Source organism: Oncorhynchus gorbuscha, linkage group LG02 (genome assembly GCF_021184085.1).
Source record: "Oncorhynchus gorbuscha isolate QuinsamMale2020 ecotype Even-year linkage group LG02, OgorEven_v1.0, whole genome shotgun sequence".
In the NCBI taxonomy this organism is placed as follows: Eukaryota; Metazoa; Chordata; class Actinopteri; order Salmoniformes; family Salmonidae; genus Oncorhynchus; species Oncorhynchus gorbuscha.
Genome location: NC_060174.1, coordinates 107083299 through 107101377, shown reverse-complemented (window position 1 = coordinate 107101377; position 18079 = coordinate 107083299). Strand labels below are relative to the sequence as shown.

The following is an 18079-nucleotide window of genomic DNA, read 5'->3' as shown; positions in this document are numbered from 1 at the left end:
AGTGGAGAAATGGTCAAAAAAGGAGCAGAATAATTGTTTGATGATTTCAAAAAAGAAATAAGAAATCATTTCCACTATTAAAGAAATCCAGAAATAAAACCATGATGGATTTTTAATTTAATTTTTTTTTTTTACCTTTATTTAACCAGGCAAGTCAGTTAAGAACAAATTATTATTTTCAATGACGGCCTGGGAACAGTGGGTTAACTGCCTGTTCAGGGGCAGAACGACAGATTTGTACCTTGTCAGCTCGGGGGTTTGAACTTCCGGTTACTAGTCCAACGCTCTAACCACTAGGCTACGCTGCCGCCCCAATGAGGACAAATGAGAGCGTGTTCTTTTCCACTTCAATTTGATGAGGCGACAGACGTGATCTCAGTTGTGCAATTTTCATCAGAATGGCGTTTGATGATATGACTGCCAAAGAGGAACTGCTCACAATCATATCCTTGAAAGGAAAAACTCGAGGGGAGGACATTTTTTGTGGCATTCAATGACTTCATTAATAGCACTCGGTTACCCATTTACAAGCTTATGTCCATAACCACAGTTGGAGCATCAGCCATTATTGGACGCATCAAGGTGATGACATTCCAGACTTCCTCAATTATCAGCGATCCATCACCGGGCATTGTGTAATAAAATGTTGACTGTGAAAAATGTCATGGATATTGCTTTCAAAATCGTGAATTCGACTCGGGCCAGAAGTCTGCAGAGGCGCCTCTTCATGACTGGAACACAGTGAAGCTGAACACACAGACCTCTTGCAACACACGGATGTAAAGTGACTTAGTAGAGGTACATTCCTGGAGAGATTTAATCTGTTATTTGAAATCAAGGAGTTTCAAAAGATGCTGAATCCGAGCAGTTGGAAGACAAAGTTAGATTGAGATTTATTTTTTTTTGGGGGGGGGCGCCGTAACTGTTCGGCTGAATGAGCGCAATTTAGAGCTGCAAGGAAAAGACAAAAATATATTGTTGAAATTAATACGTTTTTAAACAAAAATGTAAATTGTTGCGACATGAAATGAGGGTTTTCAATAAAAAAATGTCAGAGCTCGGAGGTCAGGGAAAAGCACCTGCACTTTGTGACTGTGGTCGATATGTTGAACAGGTGAACAACATTATCCCAGACCGACGTTTATCTGATCATTTATCACTCCAGGTCATCTACAAGGCCATGCTAGGTAAAGCTCCGCCTTATCTCAGTTCACTGGTCACGATGGCAACACCCACCCGTAGCACGCGCTCCAGCAGGTGTATCTCACTGATCATCCCTAAAGCCAACACCTCATTCGGCTGCCTTTCATTCCAGTACTCTGCTGCCTGTGACTGGAACGAATTGCAAAAATCGCTGAAGTTGGAGACTTTTATCTCCCTCACCAACTTCAAACATCAGCTATCTGAGCAGCTAACCGATCGCTGCAGCTGTACATAGTCTATTGGTAAATAGCCCACCCATTTTCACCTACCACATCCCCACAGTTTTTATTTATTTACTTTTCTGCTCTTTTGCACACCAATATCTCTACCTGTACATGACCATCTGATCATTTATTACTCCAGTGTTAATCTGCAGAATTGTAATTATTCGCCTACCTCCTCATGCCTTTTGCACACAATGTATATAGACTCCCCTTTTTTTCTACTGTGTTATTGACTTGTTAATTGTTTACTCCATGTGTAACTCTGTGTTGTCTGTTCAACCTGCTACGCTTTATCTTGGGCAGGTCAGTTGTAAATGAGAACTTGTTCTCAACTAGCCTACCTGGTTAAATAAAGGTGAAATAAAAATAAAACATTTAAATAAGTCCTGTGGAAACATTTATGTGCTTTCTGTTTGGTGTGGAAGTTGATGTGGACAAAATTGCAACAAAACATTGCATCATTGTTTCACATGGAGACAATCAAGCTGTCAATAGTTACATTTTGACTCGGGCAAAAGTGACCTCCAAATCGAATCGGGGGAACCTTGTCGTGGAGGACAAATATCCAAAAAGTTGCCGTTTGACAGCTTTTTTTGGGGGGGGGGGGGGCAACCTACCTTTGCGAGTCAGACATGAGGATCATCAAGTCAAAATAGCAGTCCACTCTAACAGATGATCACCTGGACACCAGCTTGAGGCTAGCGGTCAGTGGCTACAAGCCAGACCAACTAGCGGACAGCATGCAGTGTAAACCCTCCAATCAATGAGGATACATTAAATATTGTTGGGGGGCGAGGTAGACCTCGTTAGGAACAAGGTGGGAGAGTATTTGTATAAAATGTAACTACACTTGCCCTAGACCCAGTCCAACTACCCCAACAGATCCACAGATGTTGCAATCTCTCTTGCACTCCACACTGTCCTTTCCCACCTGGACAAAAGGAACACCTATGTGAGAATGCTGTTCATTGACTACAGCTCAGCGTTCAACACCATAGTGCCCTCAAAGATTGTCACTAAGCTAAGGACCCTGGGACTAGGGGGACGGGAGGGGGGACGGGAGGAAACTGGAGGGGAGGAGGAAACTGGAGGAAGGCAGGAGCAGGAAATGGGGGGGGGGGTTTATTGAGTAAGCATTAGAACAGGCCGCCTAAATATTTGCAGCCGTAGGCGGAATATCTCTCTAGGAGCTGATCTGTCGTCAGTAGGGGAGAATATTGTCACACGTGTCACTTACATTTATCAACATCGGTATCTCTATTAAGACCCATTTATCGATGAATAGATGAAGGTATTGCCTAAATATTTGCTTTTCTCCTTGCAAAATGAAGTTCATACTCATAGAAGACACTCTGAACTCCAATTTGTAAGTCGCTCTGGATAAGAGCGTCTGCTAAATGACTTAAATGACTTGTGACAACTTGCCCCGTAGCTGACAGTATGGGGCAAGTTGTCACAATGTGCTGTTCGTGTCAACAGTTGAAGCAGTATACATCAACTGATACTATTTGAAATATATATATATAATAATAATAATAATAATAATAATAATAATAATAATAATAATCGCAGTCTTTTGACTTCTAGCCTAGTGGTTAGAGTGTAGGGGCGTCAGGTAGACTAGTGGTTAGAGTGTAGAGGGGGTAGGTAGTCTAGTGGTTAGAGTGTAGGGGCGTCAGGTAGACTAGCGGTTAGAGTGTAGGGGGGCAGGGTAGCCTAGTGGTTAGAGTGTAGGGGAGGCAGGTAGCCTAGTGGTTAGAGTGTAGGGGAGGCAGGTAGCCTAGTGGTTAGAGTGTAGGGGAGGCAGGTAGCCTAGCGGTTAGAGTGTAGGGGCGTCAGGTAGACTAGTGGTTAGAGTGTAGGGGGTTAGGTAGGCTAGTGCTTAGAGTGTAGGGGCGGCAGGTAGCCTAGTGGTTAGAGTGTAGGGGGTTAGGTAGCCTAGTGGTTAGAGTGTAGGGGGTTAGGTAGCCTAGTGGTTAGAGTGTAGGGAGGCAGGTAGCCTAGTGGTTAGAGTGTAGGGAGGCAGGTAGCCTAGTGGTTAGAGTGTAGGGGAGGCAGGTAGCCTAGTGGTTAGAGTGTAGGGTGGCAGGTAGCCTAATGGTTAGAGTGTAGGGGGGGCAGGTAGCCTAGTGGATAGAGTGTAGGGGCGGCAGGGTAGCCTAGTGGTTAGAGTGTAGAGGCAGCAGGTAGCCTAGTGGTTAGAGTGTAGGGGGGTTAGGTAGCCTAGTGGTTAGAGTGTAGGGGAGGCAGGTAGCCTAGTGGTTAGAGTGTAGGGGAGGCAGGTAGCCTAGTGGTTAGAGTGTAGGGGAGGCAGGTAGCCTAGTGGTTAGAGTGTAGGGGAGGCAGGTAGCCTAGTGGTTAGAGTGTAGGGGAGGCAGGTAGCCTAGCGGTTAGAGTGTAGGGGCGTCAGGTAGACTAGTGGTTAGAGTGTAGGGGGGTTAGGTAGGCTAGTGGTTAGAGTGTAGGGGCGGCAGGTAGCCTAGTGGTTAGAGTGTAGGGGGGTTAGGTAGCCTAGTGGTTAGAGTGTAGGGGAGGCAGGTAGCCTAGTGGTTAGAGTGTAGGGGAGGCAGGTAGCCTAGTGGTTAGAGTGTAGGGGAGGCAGGTAGCCTAGTGGTTAGAGTGTAGGGTGGCAGGTAGCCTAATGGTTAGAGTGTAGGGGGGGCAGGTAGCCTAATGGATAGAGTGTAGGGGCGGCAGGGTAGCCTAGTGGTTAGAGTGTAGGGGCAGCAGGTAGCCTAGTGGTTAGAGTGTAGGGGGGTTAGGTAGCCTAGTGGTTAGAGTGTAGGGAGGCAGGTAGCCTAGTGGTTAGAGTGTAGGGGAGGCAGGTAGCCTAGTGGTTAGAGTGTAGGGGAGGCAGGTAGACTAGTGGTTAGAGTGTAGGGGGTAGGTAGCCTAGTGGTTAGAGTGTAGGGGGTAGGTAGCCTAGTGGTTAGAGTGTAGGGCGGTAGGTAGCCTAGTGGTTAGAGTGTAGGGCCAGCAGGTAGCCTAGTGGTTAGAGTTTTGGTGGCGGTAGGTAGTCTAGTGGTTAGAGTGTAGGGGCGGCAGGTAGTCTAGTGGTTAGAGTGTAGGGGGGGGGCAGGTAGCCTAGTGGTTAGAGTGTAGGGGGGGGGCAGGTAGCCTAGTGGTTAGAGCGTTGGACTAGTATCCATAAAGGTTGATTGATCGAATCCCTGAGCTGACAAGGTACAAATCTGTCGTTCTGCCCCTGAACAGGCAGTTAACCCACTGTTCCTAGACCAGTTAACCCACTGTTCCTAGACCAGTTAACCCACTGTTCCTAGGCCGTCATTGTAAATAAGAATTTGTTCTTAACCGACTTGCCTAGTTAAATAAAGGATAAATAAAATAAATAAAATGTAGTAAAAACATACTGATGAAAAAAAGAAGGATATACTGGCCTTTGAGAACATGTCATTGAGCACTCAGGTTTATTACGTTAGGGGAATAACCTGTTAGGGGAATAACCTGTTAGGGGAATAACCTGTTAGGGGAATAACCTGTTAGGGGAATAACCTGTTAGGGGAATAACCTGTTAGGGGAATAACCTGTTAGGGGAATAACCTGTTAGTGGAATAACCTGTTAGGGGAATAACCTGTTAGGGGAATAACCTGTTAGGGGAATAACCTGTTAGGGAATAACCTGTTAGGGGAATAACCTGTTAGGGGGAATAACCTGTTAGGGGGAATAACCTGTTAGGGGAATAACCTGTTAGGGGAATAACCTGTTAGGGAATAACCTATTAGGGGAATAACCTGTTAGGGGAATAACCTGTTAGGGGAATAACCTGTTAGTGGAATAACCTATTAGGGGAATAACCTGTTAGGGGAATAACCTGTTAGGGGAATAACCTGTTAGTGGAATAACCTATTAGGGGAATAACCTGTTAGGGGGAATAACCTGTTAGGGGGAATAACCTGTTAGGGGAATAACCTATTAGGGGAATAACCTGTTAGGAGAATAACCTGTTAGGGGAATAACCTGTTAGGAGAATAACCTGTTAGGGGAATAACCTATTAGGGGAATAACCTATTAGGGGAATAACCTGTTAGGGGGAATAACCTGTTAGGGGGAATAACCTGTTAGGGAATAACCTGTTAGGGAATAACCTGTTAGGGGAATAACCTGTTAGGGGAATAACCTGTTAGGGGAATAACCTGTTAGGGGAATAACCTATTAGGGGAATAACCTATTAGGGGAATAACCTGTTAGGGGAATAACCTGTTAGGGGAATAACCTGTTAGGGGAATAACCTATTAGGGGAATAACCTGTTAGGGGAATAACCTGTTAGGGGAATAACCTGTTAGGGAATAACCTATTAGGGGAATAACCTGTTAGGGGAATAACCTGTTAGGGGAATAACCTGTTAGGGGAATAACCTGTTAGGGGAATAACCTGTTAGGGGAATAACCTGTTAGGGGAATAACCTGTTAGGGGAATAACCTGTTAGTGGAATAACCTGTTAGTGGAATAACCTATTAGGGGAATAACCTGTTAGGGGAATAACCTGTTAGGGGAATAACCTGTTAGGGGAATAACCTGTTAGGGGAATAACCTGTTAGGGGAATAACCTGTTAGGGGAATAACCTGTTAGGGGAATAACCTGTTAGGGGAATAACCTGTTAGGGGAATAACCTGTTAGGGGAATAACCTGTTAGTGGAATAACCTGTTAGGGGAATAACCTGTTAGGGGGAATAACCTGTTAGGGGAATAACCTGTTAGGGGAATAACCTGTTAGGGGAATAACCTGTTAGGGGAATAACCTGTTAGGGGAATAACCTGTTAGTGGAATAACCTGTTAGGGGAATAACCTGTTAGGGGGAATAACCTGTTAGGGGAATAACCTATTAGGGGAATAACCTGTTGGGGGAATAACCTGTTAGGGGGAATAACCTGTTAGGGGGAATAACCTGTTAGGGGGAATAACCTGTTAGGGGAATAACCTGTTAGGGGAATAACCTGTTAGGGGAATAACCTGTTAGGGGAATAACCTGTTAGGGCCCAGTAACAGAGACCTTGGTCAGGGCCCAGCTGTAACCACCCATACGTAGAATGTATGCACACATGACTGTAAGTCGCTTTGGATAAAAGCGTCTGCTAAATGGCATATATATATATATATATATAACAGAGACCTTGGTCAGGGCCCAGCTGTAACAGAGACCTTGGTCAGGGCCCAGTAACAGAGACCTTGGTCAGGGCCCTGTAACAGAGACCTTGGTCAGGGCCCAGCTGTAACAGAGACCTTGGTCAGGGCCCAGTAACAGAGACCTTGGTCAGGGCCCAGCTGTAACAGAGACCTTGGTCAGGGCCCAGCTGTAACAGAGACCTTGGTCAGGGCCCAGCTGTAACAGAGACCTTGGTCAGGGCCCAGCTGTAACAGAGACCTTGGTCAGGGCCCAGCTGTAACAGAGACCTTGGTCAGGGCCCAGCTGTAACAGAGACCTTGGTCAGGGCCCAGTAACAGAGACCTTGGTCAGGGCCCAGCTGTAACAGAGACCTCGGTCAGGGCCCAGTAACAGAGACCTTGGTCAGGGCCCAGTAACAGAGACCTTGGTCAGGCCCCAGCTGCAACAGAGACCTTGGTCAGGGCCCAGCTGTAACAAAGACCTTGGTCAGGGCCCAGTAACAGAGACCTTGGTCAGGGCCCAGTAACAGAGACCTTGGTCAGGGCCCAGTAACAGAGACCTTGGTCAGGGCCCAGCTGTAACAGAGACCTGGTCAGGGCCCAGCTGTAACAGAGACCTGGTCAGGGCCCAGCTGTAAAAGAGACCTTGGTCAGGGCCCAGCTGTAACAGAGACCTTGGTCAGGGCCCAGCTGTAACAGAGACCTTGGTCAGGGCCCTGTAACAGAGACCTGGTCAGGGCCCAGCTGTAACAGAGACCTGGTCAGGGCCCAACTGTTACAGAGACCTTGGTCAGGGCCCAGCAACAGAGACCTTGGTCAGGGCCCAGCAACAGAGACCTTGGTCAGGGCCCAGTAACATAGACCTTGGTCAGGGCCCAGCTGCAACAGAGACCTTGGTCAGGGACCAGCTGTAACAGAGACCTTGGTCAGGGCCCAGTAACAGAGACCTTGGTCAGGGCCCAGCTGTAACAGAGACCTTGGTCAGGGCCCAGTAACAGAGACCTTGGTCAGGGCCCAGCTGTAACAGAGACCTTGGTCAGGGCCCAGTAACATAGACCTTGGTCAGGGCCCAGCTGTAACAGAGACCTCGGTCAGGTTCCAGCTGTAACAGAGACCTTGGTCAGGGCCCAGTAACAGAGACCTTGGTCAGGGCCCAGTAACAGAGACCTCGGTCAGGGCCCAGCTGCAACAGAGACCTTGGTCAGGGCCCAGCTGTAACAGAGACCTTGGTCAGGGCCCAGCTGTAACAGAGACCTGGTCAGGGCCCAGCTGTAACAGAGACCTGGTCAGGGCCCAACTGTTACAGAGACCTTGGTCAGGGCCCAGCTGTAACAGAGACCTTGGTCAGGGCCAAGCAACAGAGACCTTGGTCAGGGCCCTGTAACAGAGACCTGGTCAGGGCCCAGCTGTAACAGAGACCTGGTCAGGGCCCAACTGTTACAGAGACCTTGGTCAGGGCCCAGCTGTAACAGAGACCTTGGTCAGGGCCCAGCAACAGAGACCTTGGTCAGGGCCCAGTAACATAGACCTTGGTCAGGGCCCAGCTGTAACAGAGACCTGGTCAGGGCCCAGTAACAGAGACCTTGGTCAGGGCCCAGCTGCAACAGAGACCTTGGTCAGGGACCAGCTGGAACAGAGACCTTGGTCAGGGCCCAGTAACAGAGACCTTGGTCAGGGCCCAGCTGTAACAGAGACCTTGGTCAGGGCCCAGCTGTAACAGAGACCTTGGTCAGGGCCCAGTAACGGAGACCTTGGTCAGGGCCCAGCTGTAACAGAGACCTTGGTCAGGGCCCAGTAACAGAGACCTTGGTCAGGGCCCAGCTGTAACAGAGACCTTGGTCAGGGCCCAGCTGTAACAGAGACCTTGGTCAGGGCCCAGCTGTAACAGAGACCTTGGTCAGGGCCCAGCTGTAACAGAGACCTGGTCAGGGCCCAGCTGTATCAGAGACCTGGTCAGGGCCCAGCTGTAACAGAGACCTGGTCAGGGCCCAACTGTTACAGAGACCTTGGTCAGGGCCCAGCTGTAACAGAGACCTTGGTCAGGGCCCAGCTGTAACAGAGACCTTGGTCAGGGCCCAGCAACAGAGACCTTGGTCAGGGCCCAGCTGTAACAGAGACCTGGCCAGGGCCCTGCTGTAACAGAGACCTTGGTCAGGGCCCAGCTGTAACAGAGACCTTGGTCAGGGCCCAGCTGTAACAGAGACCTTGGTTAGGGCCTAGCTGTAACAGAGACCTTGGTCAGGTTCCAGCTGTAACAGAGACCTTGGTCAGGGCCCAGCAACAGAGACCTTGGTCAGGGCCCAGTAACAGAGACCTTGGTCAGGGCCCAGCTGTAACCGAGACCTTGGTCAGGGCCCAGTAACAGAGACCTGGTCAGGGCCCAGCTGTAACAGAGACCTGGTCAGGGCCCAACTGTTACAGAGACCTTGGTCAGGGCCCAGCTGTAACAGAGACCTTGGTCAGGGCCCAGCAACAGAGACCTTGGTCAGGGCCCAGTAACATAGACCTTGGTCAGGGCCCAGTAACGGAGACCTTGGTCAGGGCCCAGCTGTAACAGAGACCTTGGTCAGGGCCCAGCTGTAACAGAGACCTGGTCAGGGCCCAGCTGTATCAGAGACCTGGTCAGGGCCCAGCTGTAACAGAGACCTGGTCAGGGCCCAACTGTTACAGAGACCTTGGTCAGGGCCCAGCTGTAACAGAGACCTTGGTCAGGGCCCAGCAACAGAGACCTTGGTCAGGGCCCAGCTGTAACAGAGACCTTGGTCAGGGCCCAGCTGTAACAGAGACCTGGCCAGGGCCCTGCTGTAACAGAGACCTTGGTCAGGGCCCAGCTGTAACAGAGACCTTGGTCAGGGCCCAGCTGTAACAGAGACCTTGGTTAGGGCCTAGCTGTAACAGAGACCTTGGTCAGGTTCCAGCTGTAACAGAGACCTTGGTCAGGGCCCAGCAACAGAGACCTTGGTCAGGGCCCAGTAACAGAGACCTTGGTCAGGGCCCAGCTGTAACCGAGACCTTGGTCAGGGCCCAGTAACAGAGACCTGGTCAGGGCCCAGCTGTAACAGAGACCTGGTCAGGGCCCAACTGTTACAGAGACCTTGGTCAGGGCCCAGCTGTAACAGAGACCTTGGTCAGGGCCCAGCAACAGAGACCTTGGTCAGGGCCCAGTAACATAGACCTTGGTCAGGGCCCAGTAACATAGACCTTGGTCAGGGCCCAGCTGTAACAGAGACCTGGTCAGGGCCCAGCTGTAACAGAGACCTTGGTCAGGGCCCAGTAACATAGACCTTGGTCAGGGCCCAGTAACATAGACCTTGGTCAGGGCCCAGCTGTAACAGAGACCTGGCCAGGGCCCAGCTGTAACAGAGACCTTGGTCAGGGCCCAGCTGTAAGAGAGACCTTGGTCAGGGCCCAGGAACAGAGACCTTGGTCAGGGCCCAGTAACAGAGACCTTGGTCAGGGCCCAGCTGTAACAAAGACCTTGGTCAGGGCCCTGTAACAGAGACCTGGTCAGGGCCCAGCTGTAACAGAGACCTGGTCAGGGCCCAACTGTTACAGAGACCTTGGTCAGGGCCCAGCTGTAACAGAGACCTTGGTCAGGGCCCAGCTGTAACAGAGACCTTGGTCAGGGCCCAGCTGTAACAGAGACCTTGGTCAGGGCCCAGCTGTAACAGAGACCTTGGTTAGGGCCCAGCTGTAACAGAGACCTTGGTCAGGGCCCAGCTATAACAGAGACCTTGGTCAGGGCCCAGCTGTAACAGAGACCTGGTCAGGGCCCATCTGTAACAGAGACCTGGTCAGGGCCCAACTGTTACAGAGACCTTGGTCAGGGCCCAGCTGTAACAGAGACCTTGGTCAGGGCCCAGCTGTAACAGAGACCTTGGTCAGGGCCAAGCAACAGAGACCTTGGTCAGGGCCCAGTAACATAGACCTTGATCAGGGCCCAGCTGTAACAGAGACCTGGTCAGGGCCCAGCTGTAACAGAGACCTGGCCAGGGCCCAGCTGTAACAGAGACCTTGGTCAGGGCCCAGCTGTAACAGAGACCTTGGTCAGAGCCCAGCAACAGAGACCTTGGTCAGGGCCCAGCTGTAACAGAGACCTTGGTCAGGGCCCAGCTGTAACAGAGACCTTGGTCAGGGCCCAGCTGTAAAAGAGACCTTGGTCAGGGCCCAGCTGTAAAAGAGACCTTGGTCAGGGCCCAGCTGTAAAAGAGACCTTGGTCAGGGCCCAGCTGTAAAAGAGACCTTGGTCAGGGCCCAGCTGTAAAAGAGACCTTGGTCAGGGCCCAGCTGTAACAGAGACCTTGGTCAGGGCCCAGCTGTAACAGAGACCTTGGTCAGGGCCCAGCTGTAACAGAGACCTGGTGGTGGGCCCAGCTGTAACAGAGACCTGGTCAGGGCCCAGCTGTAACAGAGACCTTGGTCAGGGCCCAGCTGTAAGAGAGACCTTGGTCAGGGCCCAGTAACAGAGACCTGGCCAGGGCCCAGCTGTAACAGAGACCTTGGTCAGGGCCCAGCAACAGAGACCTTGGTCAGGGCCCAGTAACATAGATCTTGGTCAGGGCCCAGCTGTAACAGAGACCTGGCCAGGGCCCAGCTGTAACAGAGACCTTGGTCAGGGCCCAGCTGTAAGAGAGACCTTGGTCAGGGCCCAGCTGTAAGAGACCTTGGTCAGGGCCCAGTAACAGAGACCTTGGTCAGGGCCCAGCTGTAACAGAGACCTGGTCAGGGCCCAGCTGTATCAGAGACCTTGGTCAGGGCCCAGCTGTAACAGAGACCTTGGTCAGGGCCCAGCTGTAAAAGAGACCTTGGTCAGGGCCCAGCTGTAACAGAGACCTTGGTCAGGGCCCAGCTGTAACAGAGACCTTGGTCAGGGCCCAGCTGTAACAGAGACCTTGGTCAGGGCCCAGCTGTAACAGAGACCTTGGTCAGGGCCCTGTAACAGAGACCTGGTCAGGGCCCAGCTGTAACAGAGACCTGGTCAGGGCCCAGCTGTAACAGAGACCTGGTCAGGGCCCAGCTGTAACAGAGACCTGGTCAGGGCCCAGCTGTAACAGAGACCTTGGTCAGGGCCCAGCTGTAACAGAGACCTTGGTCAGGGCCCAGTAACAGAGACCTTGGTCAGGGCCCAGTAACAGAGACCTTGGTCAGGGCCCAGCTGTAACAGAGACCTTGGTCAGGGCCCAGTAACAGAGACCTTGGTCAGGGCCCAGTAACAGAGACCTTGGTCAGGGCCCAGTAATTGGTCAGGGCCCAGTAACAGAGACCTTGGTCTCACTCTGTGTTCCTTGTTGAAACAAAGGTATAATAATATGATTTTTTTTATAAAATTCATAAATATGCGAGTGTAAATGAGTGTTTTCACATTAGTTCAAATGTGAGCCTTCTGTCCCATGTGATGGATATGCAGAGGCTTCAATAGGTTTCACATGACATGCCCCGAAATCAGTGTGACAATATGCCCCAACCAGACTTTCATGACAAATGTTCCTGCCCCCGAGCTGATAGCTTGATAAATCCATTCAAACGCAACATCATAGTTGACATTCGCCTTATTGTGTGACACTGTGCATTTCTTTGTGATTCCTTGTTGACCAAACAGTAATTGCAAAAAAAAATGAAAAGATTTCGAAAGCTTGTCGTAATCTCAGAGTGCAGAAACCAACATGGGTATCCGTTAATCAAGAAGAATTGCACCATATAGCGACTGGACCAAACATTTCCTCCATACATGATTAGCTCACAGTAAATACTGACGATATTTGCGAACGAGTTAAAACAACAACAAGATAAACATTTTGTAGATGTTGTAATTACTGCATTTAGGGGGGAACGTGAACGCGCCAAGCCATTTATAAGGGGAATTAAATCATGCGCGTTCGAGACGGGAGTGGATGAGTTCGCTTCGTCAAAATAAAATTACATTAATAGATTTTTTTTTTAAACACAAAAACGCCAACTCGTTAAACAAACCTTAATCATTTTATCTACTAAAGCATATCACTTATCATATCTACATGTAGGCCCAATGACATCTATGTACTTGGTTTTTTGTTTTTATTGACTTGATTTTTTAAATTGTACTCACTTATAGGCATTTTGACTGATGTCCCTGAAAAATCACCTGGTCCCAGGTGAATGTACAGTATAATCTACAGTAGCGGTCTAAACCCGTCACCGTACAAATAAATGTTTCCATTGAGCTTCCCTCTCTCCAGAAGTATACACTCGTTCACTCTACTCAAGCAGGCATAAAGTATCGGATTGGTACAAGCATGGCTGGAGGGAGGTTCCGTCCTAGTCCCATACTAACTCCCCCTCAGATTTAGTTAGTTATGCTAGCATCAAGTTTGTTAGTGCTTGGAATGGAACACAAGCCTGCAGTGTTCCGTCCAATAGAGCAGAACATTGTCTCCCCCTGCTGTCTGTCTGTGTGAACTGCACTCCCGAACTCTGTCCTCCACACTTAGAACAAAAAAGGGTTCCAAAAGTATTCTGCGGCTGTGTAAACAGGTGAACCCTTTTTTTCTTTTTTTTTTGGTTCCAGGTTAAACTCTTTCGGGTTCCATGTAGAACTCTCTGCGGAAATGGTTCTACATGGAACCAAAAGTGTTTCTTCAAAAGGGTTCTCGTATGGGGACAGCTGAAGAACCCTTTTTGGTTCTAGATAAAAAGAAAAGTGCTACGGGTGTACTGATACAGTTATACCACTAGAGGGCCGATTTCCCAGAAACACAGATTAAACCTAGTCCAGGGTTAAAAATCATTATCCATAGAGATTCTCTACTGAACTCAATCAAATGTATTTATAAAGCCCTTCTTACATCAGCCGATGTCACAAAGTGCTGTACAGAAACCCAGCCTAAAACCCCCAAACAGCAAGCAATGCAGATGTAGAAGCACGGTGGCTAAGGAAAAACTCCCTAGAAAGGCCAGAACCTAGGATGAAACCTAGAGAGGATCCAGGCTCTTTAGTTCAGGACTAGGTTTATTGAGAACAACACAGTGATACATTCTTTATGTCAGACACGACGACCACAGATGTCAGAGATAAATCTTTGCCTCAGCTTCCCACTAGCCACTCTACCATGAAGGCCCGATCGGTGGAGTAGCTTCCGTCTGGCCACTCTACCATGAAGGCCCGATCGGTGGAGTAGCTTCCGTCTGGCCACTCTACCATGAAGGCCCGATTGGTGGAGTAGCTTCAGTCTAGCCACTCTACCATGAAGGCCCGATTGGTGGAGTAGCTTCCGTCTGGCCACTCTACCATGAAGGCCCGATTGGTGGAGTAGCTTCCGTCTGGCCACTCTACCATGAAGGCCCGATCGGTGGAGTAGCTTCCGTCTGGCCACTCTACCATGAAGGACCGATCGGTGGAGTAGCTTCCTACCATGAAGGCCCGATTGGTGGAGCCACTCTACCATGAAGGCCCGATTGGTGGAGTAGCTTCCGTCTGGCCACTCTACCATGAAGGCCCGATTGGTGGAGTAGCTTCCGTCTAGCCACTCTACCATGAAGGCCCGATTGGTGGAGTAGCTTCCGTCTGGCCACTCTACCATGAAGGCCCGATCGGTGGAGTGCTGCAGAGATGGTTGTCCTTCTGGAAGGTTCTCCCATCTCCACAGAGGAACTCTAGAGCTCTGTCAGAGTGATCATCGGGTTCTTGGTCACCTCCCTGACCAAGGCCCTTCTCCCCCTGATTGCTCAGTTTAGACAGCCAGCTCTCGGAAGGGTCTTGGTGGTTCCAAACTTCTTCCATTTAAGAATGATGGAGGCCACTGTGGTCTTGGGGACCTTTCAAGGCTGCAGACATTTTTGGTACCCCTCTGTACATCTGTGCCTCGACACAATCCTGTCTCGGACCTCTACGGACAATTCCTTTGACCTCATGGCTTGGTTTTTGCTCTGACATGCACTGTCAACTGTGGGACCATATATAGACAGGTGTGTGCCTTTCCAAATCATGTCCAAGCATTTGCATTTACCTCAAGTGGACTCCAATCAAGTTGTAGAAACATCTCAAGGATGATCAATGGAAACAGGATGCACCTGAGCTCAATTTTAAGTCTCAAAGTAAAGGGTCTGAATACTTACAGTTGAAGTCGGAAATTTACATACACCTTAGCCAAATACATTTAAACTCAGTTTCACTATTCCTGACATTTAACCCTTGTAAAAATCCCCTGTTTTAGGTCAGTTAGGATCACCATTTTATTTTACTCGGAGTGTGATGTTTGGAAAACAACCTCTCACTCAACGTCAACAAAACAAAGGAGATGATCGTGGACTCCAGGAAGCAGGAGCATCCCCCTATCCACATCGAAGGGACAGCAGTTGAGAAGGTGGAAAGTTTTAAGCTCCTCGGCGTAAACATCACAGAGAAGGCTGAAGAAATTTGGCTGTCACCTAAAACCCTCACAAACTTTTACAGGGGCACAATTGAGAGCATCCTGTCGGGCTGTATCACCGCCTGGTATGGAAACTGTACCGCCCACAACTGTAAGGCTCTCCAGAGAGTAGTGAGGTCTGCACAACACATCACCAGGGGCAAACTATCTTCCCTTCAGGTCACCTACACCACCCGATGTTACAGGAAGGCCAAAAAGGAAGGCCAAGATCATTCACCCCGCTACCATCCAGAAGGCGAAGTCAGTACAGGTGCATCAAAGCTGGGACCAAAAGACTGAAAAACAGCTTCTATCTCAAGGCCATCAGACTGTTAAACAGCCATCACTAACACAGAGAGGCTGCTGCCAACATACAGCCTCGAAATCATTGGCCACTTTAATAAAGGGATTACTAGTCACTTTAATAATGTTTACATATCTTACATTATCATATCATATGTAAATACTGTATTTTATACCATCTATTGCATCTTGCCTATGCTGCTTGGTCATCGCTCATCCACATATTTATATGTACATATTCTTATTCCATCCCTTCAGATTTGTGTGTATTAGGTAGTTGTTGTGGAATTGTTAGATTACTTGTTAGATATTACTGCACTGTCAGAACTAGATGAACAAGCATTTCACTACACTCGCATTAACATCTGCTAACCACGTGACTGTGACCAATAACATGTGATTTAATTTGCCTGATCACTGGTTCTGATTGGTAAAGAAAGCTGCTTGTCGTCCACATAGCAGTGAAACGGAATCATGACAGAGGATGATGTCACAAAGGGAAAACATACACAGGGATACATAGAGAACTAGGATAGAGAACTAGGAGATAGAGAACTAGGAGATAGAGAACTAGGAGATAGAGAACTAGGAGATAGAGAACTAGGAGATAGAGAACTAGGAGATAGAGAACTAGGATAGAGAACTAGGAGATAGAGAACTAGGAGATAGAGAACTAGGAGATAGAGAACTAGGAGATAGAGAACTAGGAGATAGAGAACTAGGAGATAGAGAACTAGGAGATAGAGAACTAGGAGATAGAGAACTAGGAGATAGAGAACTAGGATAGAGAACTAGGAGATAGAGAACTAGGAGATAGAGAACTAGGATAGAGAATTCAATGGCATTAGCAGTCAATACTGTTTTTTAATGAAACAGTTTGTGTGCTGTGAAGTAAGCGGAAGCCCGACAATTTAAAAAAATAAGTTGTTGATACTAAGAAGTTTAGAGTTTGGTTTGTCAACTATTCAGTGAGTAAGGGGGGGGGGTCTATGCTTTTTAAGAAGATGTTTATGCAGAGCAGTTTTAAAAAGAGTCTGGAAAGGAACTAGAGGTCAGGGAGACTTTAACAATAGACACAATGTTGGGGCCAACAGTAGACCTCTGAGTAGTCTAATAGGGACCACGTCTAAGGGGCAGGTCTTTATGGTGAGCTACAGTATCAAGGAGAGACTCAAATGAGGAAAAGGAAGCAGTAGACGGTCTCAGAATAGTTGCCTTGAAGTGACCCCCTGACCAGAAATACTGGTGTGGGTTGGCTACTGTCAATCTGGGATTCAATATTTGTCTATATTTTCTGTAAAGAATCGTGAAAACTGTTCAAATAGATCTGCGGATCGATAATATCACTATTAGAGGGGCACCAACCACACGATCAATAGTTTTAAAACAGAACGTTCAAGTTGTGGCAGGTTTCTGGGATCAAGGTTGAGGCGTAGTCCGCAACGTTGTGATTTCTCATCATATCCTCATAGAATAATTGACGTTTGCAGGCCTTTCGTTTACGTTCAGCCTTTCATAAATTCACTTTTAAAAGCCCAAATGTGGTCATTTCGCCAAGGTGAGACTTTAATACATCTAGAAGAAAAATAAACGCACACCTATTTAGGCGAGGTGCTGGCTAACGGAGTAGAAAACGTGAAAATAAAAGAGAGCCGCACACTCTAGGAGCTCAGATGCGAAAATGTAATTACCAACGTTACGACAGCCAAGCTGTCTTCATCAGGGTATCAGAGACTTTAATACATGACACAAAAGCCATAAAACGTAAATTGTGAACAGTGGGGCAGGACGACAGATGTTTACTTTGTCAGATCGAGGATTCGATCCAGCAACTTTTCGGTTACCGATCAAGTTCAAACAAATGCAGCGATTACTCTGTGCAATAATCAATTTCTTATCTTTATAACAATGGGTATACATCTTGAAATGTAAATATTTCAACTTACCCCTCATTCGCTCACTTGCTGTGGTACAGCAACAGTTGCCGAAGACTAAAAATCTCCCCACCATCACCATCTGAAGGCTCGTCATCAGTGCTTAATTTGAGCCGGATCTTCTCCGCTTTGGACTGTTTTGTTCCGGAGCCTATTTGGTTTGAGCAACATTGTAACTTATGTCTGAGGCCAACGCTTGGCTGTGTGAGAAGCACGCCAGTATATCTCGCATAACAAAAACCAGATCCACTTTCTATGATCTCTCTCCCTCTCTCTGCTCTGATAGACATCAGGCTGCAAACTCTCATCTCTCCAGCGTTGCACTTCGTCATTTATTTCCTAATAGAATCGCGAGAAGGTTTCTGAAGGAACTGCATCACCATTGATAAATGTAAATACATTTGCCAAAGTTATATAATTACTGCTGTATGTTCAGAAATAATTCAGAATAGTCTACTACACCACGATAAGGCATTTTTTTAAATAGCGTAGCTGTGGATTATATCCCATTAACAAGGAACAGCCTTAGGTCGGGAACGCTGTTCCTTGTTATTGGGCTACAATCCATTGTTTTACAAAGTGAAACAAGAGAGAGGGAGGCTTTTGGCGCATCAGCCATCACAAGCGAGTTAGCTGCGCGTCAGTGAAACTGGAAAGCATTTTTAGGACAAAGCGGTTTCGATGCCAGCTTCACTTCAGCAGTCTGGATGCCAACTTCAGTCCAGAGGTCTCGATGCCAGCTTCAGGTCAGCGGTCTCAATGCAAGCTTCAGTTAAGTGGTTTCGATGCCAACTTCATTTAAGCAGTCTGGATGCGAGCTTCAGTCCAGCGGTCTCAATGCCAGCTTCAGTTAAGTGGTCTCGATGCCAGCTTCAGTCCAGCGGTCTCAATGCCAGCTTCAGT

General features: G+C 48.4%; 1 protein-coding gene across 4 annotated transcripts in view; it reads right to left on the bottom strand.

Moving 5' to 3' along the window:
* Nucleotides 1-17696, bottom strand: part of LOC124015201 (globoside alpha-1,3-N-acetylgalactosaminyltransferase 1-like) — a 49521-nt gene extending 31825 nt beyond the window's left edge. For 2 of the 4 annotated variants that reach the window (XM_046330257.1, XM_046330264.1), the window contains exon 1: nucleotides 12641-12785. In XM_046330257.1, coding sequence (XP_046186213.1) covers nucleotides 12641-12650 — 10 coding nt within the window. In that variant the 5' untranslated portion in view covers nucleotides 12651-12785. Of the gene's footprint in view, nucleotides 1-12640; nucleotides 12786-17188 lie in introns of those variants that run through there. The other 2 variants (XM_046330248.1, XM_046330239.1) reach the window with 2 other exon arrangements.
* Between the last annotated feature and the right edge of the window lie 383 nt (nucleotides 17697-18079).